The sequence below is a fragment of the Coregonus lavaretus genome (genome assembly GCF_964263955.1).
Source record: "Coregonus lavaretus genome assembly, contig: HAP1_SCAFFOLD_2136, whole genome shotgun sequence".
NCBI lineage: Eukaryota > Metazoa > Chordata > Actinopteri > Salmoniformes > Salmonidae > Coregonus > Coregonus lavaretus.
Window position 1 is genome coordinate 69,515 of NW_028165349.1, and position 11,625 is coordinate 81,139.

At 38.9% G+C, this 11,625-nt stretch overlaps 1 protein-coding gene across 1 annotated transcript in view; it reads right to left on the reverse strand.

Annotated features, from left to right (window-relative positions):
- LOC311115938 (anoctamin-1-like) overlaps positions 1–11,340 on the reverse strand; it is a gene marked incomplete at both ends in the record, with an annotated part of 39,970 nt that extends 28,630 nt beyond the window's left edge. The window contains 2 exons of the mRNA XM_084191060.1: positions 11,018–11,070; positions 11,188–11,340. Of these exons, the coding sequence (XP_084047186.1) occupies positions 11,018–11,070; positions 11,188–11,340 (206 nt within the window). The remainder of the gene's footprint in view (positions 1–11,017; positions 11,071–11,187) is intronic.
- Between the last annotated feature and the right edge of the window lie 285 nt (positions 11,341–11,625).

The following is an 11,625-nucleotide window of genomic DNA, read 5'->3' on the forward strand; positions in this document are numbered from 1 at the left end:
TCTACCTGTTGTTATGGTGATACTATTTATCAACCTTTCTACCTGTTGGTGATTATGGTGATACTATTTATCAACCTTTCTACCTGTTGGTGATTATGGTGATACTATTTATCAACCTTTCTACCTGTTGGTGATTATGGTGATACTATTTATCAACCTTTCTACCTGTTGGTGATTATGGTGATACTATTTATCAACCTTTCTACCTGTTGGTGATTATGGTGATACTATTTATCAACCTTTCTACCTGTTGGTGATTATGGTGATACTATTTATCAACCTTTCTACCTGTTGGTGATTATGGTGATACTATTTATCAACCTTTCTACCTGTTGTTGATTATGGTGATACTATTTATCAACCTTTCTACCTGTTGTTGTTATGGTGATACTATTTATCAACCTTTCTACCTGTTGGTGATTATGGTGATACTATTTATCAACCTTTCTACCTGTTGTTATGGTGATACTATTCATCAACCTTTCTACCTGTTGTTGTTATGGTGATACTATTTATCAACCTTTCTACCTGTTGGTGATTATGGTGATACTATTTATCAACCTTTCTACCTGTTGGTGATTATGGTGATACTATTTATCAACCTTTCTACCTGTTGGTGATTATGGTGATACTATTTATCAACCTTTCTACCTGTTGTTATGGTGATACTATTCATCAACCTTTCTACCTGTTGTTGTTATGGTGATACTATTTATCAACCTTTCTACCTGTTGGTGATTATGGTGATACTATTTATCAACCTTTCTACCTGTTGGTGATTATGGTGATACTATTTATCAACCTTTCTACCTGTTGGTGATTATGGTGATACTATTTATCAACCTTTCTACCTGTTGGTGATTATGGTGATACTATTTATCAACCTTTCTACCTGTTGGTGATTATGGTGATACTATTTATCAACCTTTCTACCTGTTGGTGATTATGGTGATACTATTTATCAACCTTTCTACCTGTTGTTGATTATGGTGATACTATTTATCAACCTTTCTACCTGTTGTTGTTATGGTGATACTATTTATCAACCTTTCTACCTGTTGGTGATTATGGTGATACTATTTATCAACCTTTCTACCTGTTGGTGATTATGGTGATACTATTTATCAACCTTTCTACCTGTTGGTGATTATGGTGATACTATTTATCAACCTTTCTACCTGTTGGTGATTATGGTGATACTATTTATCTACCTTTCTACCTGTTGGTGATTATGGTGATACTATTTATCAACCTTTCTACCTGTTGGTGATTATGGTGATACTATTTATCAACCTTTCTACCTGTTGTTGATTATGGTGATACTATTTATCAACCTTTCTACCTGTTGTTGATTATGGTGATACTATTTATCAGCCTTTCTACCTGTTGGTGATTATGGTGATACTATTTATCAACCTTTCTACCTGTTGTTGTTATGGTGATACTATTTATCAACCTTTCTACCTGTTGTTATGGTGATACTATTTATCAACCTTTCTACCTGTTGTTGATTATGGTGATACTATTTATCAACCTTTCTACCTGTTGGTGATTATGGTGATACTATTTATCAGCCTTTCTACCTGTTGGTGATTATGGTGATACTATTTATCAACCTTTCTACCTGTTGTTATGGTGATACTATTTATCAGCCTTTCTACCTGTTATGGTGATACTATTTATCAACCTTTCTACCTGTTGGTGATTATGGTGATACTATTTATCAACCTTTCTACCTGTTGGTGATTATGGTGATACTATTTATCAACCTTTCTACCTGTTGTTATGGTGATACTATTTATCAGCCTTTCTACCTGTTGTTGTTATGGTGATACTATTTATCAACCTTTCTACCTGTTGGTGATTATGGTGATACTATTTATCAACCTTTCTACCTGTTGGTGATTATGGTGATACTATTTATCAGCCTTTCTACCTGTTGTTATGGTGATACTATTTATCAGCCTTTCTACCTGTTGGTGATTATGGTGATACTATTTATCAACCTTTCTATCTGTTGTTATGGTGATACTATTTATCAACCTTTCTACCTGTTGGTGATTATGGTGATACTATTTATCAACCTTTCTACCTGTTGTTATGGTGATACTATTTATCAACCTTTCTACCTGTTGTTGATTATGGTGATACTATTTATCAACCTTTCTACCTGTTGTTGGTATGGTGATACTATTTATCAACCTTTCTACCTGTTGTTGATTATGGTGATACTATTTATCAACCTTTCTACCTGTTGTTGTTATGGTGATACTATTTATCAACCTTTCTACCTGTTGTTATGGTGATACTATTTATCAACCTTTCTACCTGTTGGTGATTATGGTGATACTATTTTTCAACCTTTCTACCTGTTGTTATGGTGATACTATTTATCAACCTTTCTACCTGTTGGTGATTATGGTGATACTATTTATCAACCTTTCTACCTGTTGTTATGGTGATACTATTTATCAACCTTTCTACCTGTTGGTGATTATGGTGATACTATTTATCAACCTTTCTACCTGTTGGTGATTATGGTGATACTATTTATCAACCTTTCTACCTGTTGGTGATTATGGTGATACTATTTATCAAACTTTCTACCTGTTGTTGATTATGGTGATACTATTTATCAACCTTTCTACCTGTTGTTGTTATGGTGATACTATTTATCAACCTTTCTACCTGTTGGTGATTATGGTGATACTATTTATCAACCTTTCTACCTGTTGTTATGGTGATACAATTTATCAACCTTTCTACCTGTTGTTATGGTGATACTATTTATCAACCTTTCTACCTGTTGGTGATTATGGTGATACTATTTATCAACCTTTCTACCTGTTGGTGATTATGGTGATACTATTTATCAACCTTTCTACCTGTTGGTGATTATGGTGATACTATTTATCAACCTTTCTACCTGTTGGTGATTATGGTGATACTATTTATCAACCTTTCTACCTGTTGGTGATTATGGTGATACTATTTATCAACCTTTCTACCTGTTGGTGATTATGGTGATACTATTTATCAACCTTTCTACCTGTTGGTGATTATGGTGATACTATTTATCAACCTTTCTACCTGTTGTTGATTATGGTGATACTATTTATCAACCTTTCTACCTGTTGTTGTTATGGTGATACTATTTATCAACCTTTCTACCTGTTGTTATGGTGATACTATTCATCAACCTTTCTACCTGTTGTTGTTATGGTGATACTATTTATCAACCTTTCTACCTGTTGGTGATTATGGTGATACTATTTATCAACCTTTCTACCTGTTGGTGATTATGGTGATACTATTTATCAACCTTTCTACCTGTTGGTGATTATGGTGATACTATTTATCAACCTTTCTACCTGTTGTTATGGTGATACTATTCATCAACCTTTCTACCTGTTGTTGTTATGGTGATACTATTTATCAACCTTTCTACCTGTTGGTGATTATGGTGATACTATTTATCAACCTTTCTACCTGTTGGTGATTATGGTGATACTATTTATCAACCTTTCTACCTGTTGGTGATTATGGTGATACTATTTATCAACCTTTCTACCTGTTGGTGATTATGGTGATACTATTTATCAACCTTTCTACCTGTTGGTGATTATGGTGATACTATTTATCAACCTTTCTACCTGTTGGTGATTATGGTGATACTATTTATCAACCTTTCTACCTGTTGTTGATTATGGTGATACTATTTATCAACCTTTCTACCTGTTGTTGTTATGGTGATACTATTTATCAACCTTTCTACCTGTTGGTGATTATGGTGATACTATTTATCAACCTTTCTACCTGTTGGTGATTATGGTGATACTATTTATCAACCTTTCTACCTGTTGGTGATTATGGTGATACTATTTATCAACCTTTCTACCTGTTGGTGATTATGGTGATACTATTTATCTACCTTTCTACCTGTTGGTGATTATGGTGATACTATTTATCAACCTTTCTACCTGTTGGTGATTATGGTGATACTATTTATCAACCTTTCTACCTGTTGTTGATTATGGTGATACTATTTATCAACCTTTCTACCTGTTGTTGATTATGGTGATACTATTTATCAGCCTTTCTACCTGTTGGTGATTATGGTGATACTATTTATCAACCTTTCTACCTGTTGTTGTTATGGTGATACTATTTATCAACCTTTCTACCTGTTGTTATGGTGATACTATTTATCAACCTTTCTACCTGTTGTTGATTATGGTGATACTATTTATCAACCTTTCTACCTGTTGGTGATTATGGTGATACTATTTATCAGCCTTTCTACCTGTTGGTGATTATGGTGATACTATTTATCAACCTTTCTACCTGTTGTTATGGTGATACTATTTATCAGCCTTTCTACCTGTTATGGTGATACTATTTATCAACCTTTCTACCTGTTGGTGATTATGGTGATACTATTTATCAACCTTTCTACCTGTTGGTGATTATGGTGATACTATTTATCAACCTTTCTACCTGTTGTTATGGTGATACTATTTATCAGCCTTTCTACCTGTTGTTGTTATGGTGATACTATTTATCAACCTTTCTACCTGTTGGTGATTATGGTGATACTATTTATCAACCTTTCTACCTGTTGGTGATTATGGTGATACTATTTATCAGCCTTTCTACCTGTTGTTATGGTGATACTATTTATCAGCCTTTCTACCTGTTGGTGATTATGGTGATACTATTTATCAACCTTTCTATCTGTTGTTATGGTGATACTATTTATCAACCTTTCTACCTGTTGGTGATTATGGTGATACTATTTATCAACCTTTCTACCTGTTGTTATGGTGATACTATTTATCAACCTTTCTACCTGTTGTTGATTATGGTGATACTATTTATCAACCTTTCTACCTGTTGTTGGTATGGTGATACTATTTATCAACCTTTCTACCTGTTGTTGATTATGGTGATACTATTTATCAACCTTTCTACCTGTTGGTGATTATGGTGATACTATTTATCAACCTTTCTACCTGTTGTTGATTATGGTGATACTATTTATCAGCCTTTCTAAATGTTGTTGTTATGGTGATACTATTTATCAACCTTTCTACCTGTTGGTGATTATGGTGATACTATTTATCAGCCTTTCTACCTGTTGGTGATTATGGTGATACTATTTATCAACCTTTCTACCTGTTGGTGATTATGGTGATACTATTTATCAACCTTTCTAACTGTTGGTGATTATGGTGATACTATTTATCAACCTTTCTACCTGTTGTTGTTATGGTGATACTATTTATCAACCTTTCTACCTGTTGTTATGGTGATACTATTTATCAACCTTTCTACCTGTTGGTGATTATGGTGATACTATTTTTCAACCTTTCTACCTGTTGTTATGGTGATACTATTTATCAACCTTTCTACCTGTTGGTGATTATGGTGATACTATTTATCAACCTTTCTACCTGTTGTTATGGTGATACTATTTATCAACCTTTCTACCTGTTGGTGATTATGGTGATACTATTTATCAACCTTTCTACCTGTTGGTGATTATGGTGATACTATTTATCAACCTTTCTACCTGTTGGTGATTATGGTGATACTATTTATCAAACTTTCTACCTGTTGTTGATTATGGTGATACTATTTATCAACCTTTCTACCTGTTGTTGTTATGGTGATACTATTTATCAACCTTTCTACCTGTTGGTGATTATGGTGATACTATTTATCAACCTTTCTACCTGTTGTTATGGTGATACTATTCATCAACCTTTCTACCTGTTGTTGTTATGGTGATACTATTTATCAACCTTTCTACCTGTTGGTGATTATGGTGATACTATTTTTCAACCTTTCTACCTGTTGTTATGGTGATACTATTTATCAACCTTTCTACCTGTTGGTGATTATGGTGATACTATTTATCAACCTTTCTACCTGTTGTTATGGTGATACTATTTATCAACCTTTCTACCTGTTGGTGATTATGGTGATACTATTTATCAACCTTTCTACCTGTTGGTGATTATGGTGATACTATTTATCAACCTTTCTACCTGTTGTTGATTATGGTGATACTATTTATCAACCTTTCTACCTGTTGTTGATTATGGTGATACTATTTATCAACCTTTCTACCTGTTGTTGTTATGGTGATACTATTTATCAACCTTTCTACCTGTTGGTGATTATGGTGATACTATTTATCAACCTTTCTACCTGTTGTTATGGTGATACTATTCATCAACCTTTCTACCTGTTGTTGTTATGGTGATACTATTTATCAACCTTTCTACCTGTTGGTGATTATGGTGATACTATTTATCAACCTTTCTACCTGTTGGTGATTATGGTGATACTATTTATCAACCTTTCTACCTGTTGGTGATTATGGTGATACTATTTATCAACCTTTCTACCTGTTGGTGATTATGGTGATACTATTTATCAACCTTTCTACCTGTTGTTATGGTGATACTATTTATCAACCTTTCTACCTGTTGTTGATTATGGTGATACTATTTATCAGCCTTTCTACCTGTTGGTGATTATGGTGATACTATTTATCAACCTTTCTACCTGTTGGTGATTATGGTGATACTATTTATCAACCTTTCTACCTGTTGGTGATTATGGTGATACTATTTATCAACCTTTCTACCTGTTGGTGATTATGGTGATACTATTTATCAACCTTTCTACCTGTTGGTGATTATGGTGATAATATTTATCAGCCTTTCTACCTGTTGGTGATTATGGTGATACTATTTATCAACCTTTCTACCTGTTGGTGATTATGGTGATACTATTTATCAAAGTGCAGCTGCCACTACTCTTAAAGCCTTGGATGCCGTTTATCATAGCGCCCTTCGTTTTATCACAGGAGACAGTTGTATTAATCATCACTGTGTTCTTTACCAAAAGGTTGTCTGGACCTCTTTAAAGTCACGTAGATCACATCATTATGCTCTTTTTGTTTACAAAGCCCTGCTCCACAAACCTCTGACTTACCGAACATCACTTATGATTCAAAATGACAAGTTATCAAGCCTGTTCACAGGGTTGGTTAACTCTGGAGACTCCTTTAGTGTTCCCAGGGTTGGTTAACTCTGGAAACTCCTTTAGTGTTCCCAGGGTTGGTTAACTCTGGAGACTCCTTTAGTGTTCCCAGGGTTGGTTAACTCTGGAGACTCCTTTAGTGTTCCCAGGGTTGGTTAACTCTGGAGACTCCTTTAGTGTTCCCAGGGTTGGTTAACTCTGGAGACTCCTTTAGTGTTCCCAGGGTTGGTTAACTCTGGAGACTCCTTTAGTGTTCCCAGGGTTGGTTAACTCTGGAGACTCCTTTAGTGTTCCCAGGGTTGGTTAACTCTGGAGACTCCTTTAGTGTTCCCAGGGTTGGTTAACTCTGGAGACTCCTTTAGTGTTCCCAGGGTTGGTTAACTCTGGAGACTCCTTTAGTGTCTACGGGATTGGTTAACTCTGGAGACTCCTTTAGTGTTCCCAGGGTTGGTTAACTCTGGAGACTCCTTTAGTGTTCCCAGGGTTGGTTAACTCTGGAGACTTCTTTGATGTCTAGAGAGTTGGGTAAATCAGTCTTTAATGTCCTTGCACCTTACGTGAGGAATAATCTACAATGCACTTTAAAATTGGAGGAATTTGTGCCACTAGGACATTTCAGATGGCTGTTTATTGTAGTTTAATGTGTTTACTGTATACTGAACAAAAATTTAAACGCAGCATGCAAAGTGTTGGTCCTATGTTTTATGAGCTGAAATAAAAGATCCCTGAAAATGTCCATATGCACAAAAAGCTAATTTCTCTCAAATTTTGGCCACAAATTTGTTTACATCCCTGTTAGTGATCATTTCTCCATTGCCAAGATAATCCATTCACCTGACAGGTGTGGCATATCAAGAAGCTGATTAAACAGCATGATCATTACACAGGTGCACCTTGTGTTGGGGACAATAAAAGGCTACTAAAATGTGCAGTTTTGTCACACAACACAATGCCACAGATGTCTCAAGTTTTGAGGGAGTGTGCAATTGGCATGCTGACTGCAGGAATGTCCACCAGAACTGTTGCCAAATAATTGAATGTTAATTTCTGTACCATAAGTCACCTCCAACGTCGTTTTAAAGAATTTGGCAGTATGCCAGCCCAGGAACTCCACATCAGACTTCTTCACCTGCAGGATCATCCGAGACCAACAACTCCGACAGCTGATGAAACTGAGGGTTTGCACAACCAATCATTTCTGCACACTCTGTCAGAAACTGTCTCAGGTAAGTTCATCTGTGTGCTCGTCGTCCTCACCAGGGTCTTGACATGACTGCAGTTCAGCGTCGTAACCAACTTCAGTGGGCAAATGCTCACCTTTGATGGCCACTGGCACGCTGGATAAGTGTGCTCTTCACTGATTAATCCCGGTTTCAACTGTAAGGGCCGATGTGTCGTATGGGCGAGCGGTTTGCTGATGTCAGCGTTGTGAACAGAGTGCCCCATGATGGCGGTGAGGTTATGGTATGGGGCGGCAGGTAGCTTAGTGGTTAAGAGCATTGTGCCAGTAACCGAAAGGTCGCTGGTTCTAATCCCTGAGCCGACTAGGTGAAAAATCTGTCGATGTGCCCTTGAGCAAGGCACTTAACCCTAATTAACCCTAAAGTCGCTCTGGATAAGAGCTTCTGCTAAATGACAAAAAAATTAAAAATAATAATAAATGGTATGGGCATAAACTGAACATGAACGAGACCACGTTGGGAGACTTGACGAGACCACGTTGGGAGACTTGGCGAGACCACGTTGGGATACTTGGCGAGACCACGTTGGGAGACTTGGCGAGACCACGTTGGGAGACTTGACGAGACCACGTTGGGAGACTTGGCGAGACCACGTTGGGAGACTTGGCGAGACCACGTTGGGAGACTTGGCGAGACCACGTTGGGAGACTTGGCGAGACCACGTTGGGAGACTTGACGAGACCACGTTGGGAGACTTGACGAGACCACGTTGGGAGACTTGACGAGATCACGTTGGGAGACTTGGCGAGACCACGTTGGGATACTTGGCGAGACCACGTTGGGATACTTGGCGATACCACGTTGGGAGACTTGACGAGACCACGTTGGGATACTTGACGAGACCACGTTGGGATACTTGACGAGACCACGTTGGCGACCACTCTCAACCAACCGCCTCTATTCTCCGTTCTATTGGCGAACGTGCAATCACAGGAGAATAAACTGGATGAGCTCCGTTCTAGATTATCCTATCAACGTGATCTGAAGAACATCCTATGTTTCTCCAAGACGTGGCTGAACAAGGACACGGTCAATATAAATCTAGCTGGTTCTGCTATACGTCGGCAGCGTTGGGTAAACTCAAGGGGGTGGTGTGTGTCCCTTTGTTAACAACAGCTGGTTCCCTAATATTAAGGATGTCTCGAGGTTCTGCTAGCCTGAGTTAGAATACCTCATGATAAGCTGTAGACCCACTATTTACCAAGAGAGTTTTCATCTATATTTTTCATAGCTGTCTGTTTACCACCACAAACCGATGTTGGCACTAAGACCGCACTCAACGAGCTGTATAAAGCCATAAGCAAACGCGAAGAAAATGCTCATCCAGAGGTGCCGCTCCTAGTGGCCAGGGACTTTAATGCAGGACAACTAAAATCCGTCTTACCTCATTTCTGCCAGCATGTCACGTGCAACTAGAGCCGAAAAAACTGAATCACCTTTACTCCACACACAGAGACACATGCAAAGCTCTCCCTCACCCTCCATTTGGCACATCTGACCATAAGTCTATCCTCCTGATTCCTGCGTACTCAAACAGGAAGTACCAGTGACACGCTCTATAAGGAAGTGGTCCGATGATGCGGATGCTAAGTTACATGACTGTTTAGCTAGCATAGACTGGAATATGTTCCGGGATTCATCCGGCTTCATCAATAAGCGCATCGACGACGTTGTCACCACAGTGACCGTACGTACATATCCCAACCAGAAGCCATGGATTACAGGCAACATCCGCACTGAGCTAAAGGCTAGAGCTGCCGCTCTCAAGGAGCGGGACACTAATAAGAAATACCGCTACGATGCAAGCAACACCGAACCATGCATGACAGCGCCAGTAGTTCCTGACGACCGTGTGATCACGCTCGCCGTAGCAGAAGTGAGGAAAACCTTTAAACAGGTTAACATTCACAAGGCCGCAGGGCCAGATGTTCATGCTACACACACACATCCCAGCTGCTGCCACCAGACTCGTATTATACTGCTCAGTTTATACCCTGTCCCCATCCCCCCCCTTCCACAATACACATGGAAATATTAGACTACAAATAGTTCCTTCCTGTATTATACTGATGCTAAAATGTCTAGTCTATTCTACTGAGCCATTTACTTTGTCTTTCTATTCTTATCGTAAATTAGTTATTTTTGTTGTTGCATTGTCTAGAAGGAACCTGCAAGTAAGCATTTCATTGGACGATGTATACCATGCATATCCCGTACATATGACTAATAAAACTTGAAACTCTCTATGGGCTGGCCTTGCAAGCAAACATATCTACACACAATAATCCCAAAGACAATATCAGCATGTAACGTATCTAGGAAGCTGTAAAATCGCCTAAACAAACTGCCCTTTCAATTTAGGAGTCTACAATCTCACCATGTTCAACCTGCAGATCGATGTGCCTCGCAGAGTGGAGTCTGACATGTATGATAGATGTTTTCGCGATCTAAAAGTCGTATTCCTATTAACTTCCAGTGTAGTGACTGCGACTTTATCGCAATGCTGCGTCATACCAGCCGAATCTCTGCCTGCTTGAACGGCAATAACTCAGATACACATGAAAACATGAAATGACCACTGGAATTGATAGAACATCACTCTGAGATGCACAAAAATGTAATAACATTAGAAATGGGTGAATCTTTCCTTTAATGCATCAGCGTGCAAAAAGTACACAGTGTGTTCTCAGAATGAGTGTGTGCGCTCCAATGTTAACACTTACATTTATAATGACAGAGAACTTTCCCATTCCACTCAGGATGTTGAACCAGATTCCTACAGAGAGAGAGAGAAAACAGAGCTGTGAGAGAAGCGTGGTGGGGTGTGGACGTGTCTGTGGGTCTGTGTGTGGACATGTGTGCGTCCGTGCGTGCGTGCAAGCGTGTGTGTTACCGATGTCTTTGGCTTGGACGGCGTCGGGTCGTCGCAGCTCGGTGACAAACTTCTTGGCGTCGAGGCGGATCTCGATCACGTTGTTGAGGAGAGCGAAGAGAGGAGCCAGAGGGAACGATGCGACAAACAGAGACACAAACCCAAACTGGATAACTGGGGAGAGAACACACACACACACACACACACACACACACACAGTGTTATTGGAGATCAACTACATGAGGAAGTGTCTGGAACAAGTCATTATCTTATCTGGTAGTCCTCTGTACCAGGCAAAATAACACCAACAAACAGCTGGAGGTGCAGGGACCGACCCAGAGTTCAGGACCTAGCAGGGACCGACCCAGAGTTCAGGACCTAGCAGGGACCGACCCAGAGTTCAGGACCTAGCAAGGACCAACCCAGAGTTCAGGACCTAGCAGGGACCAACCCAGAGTT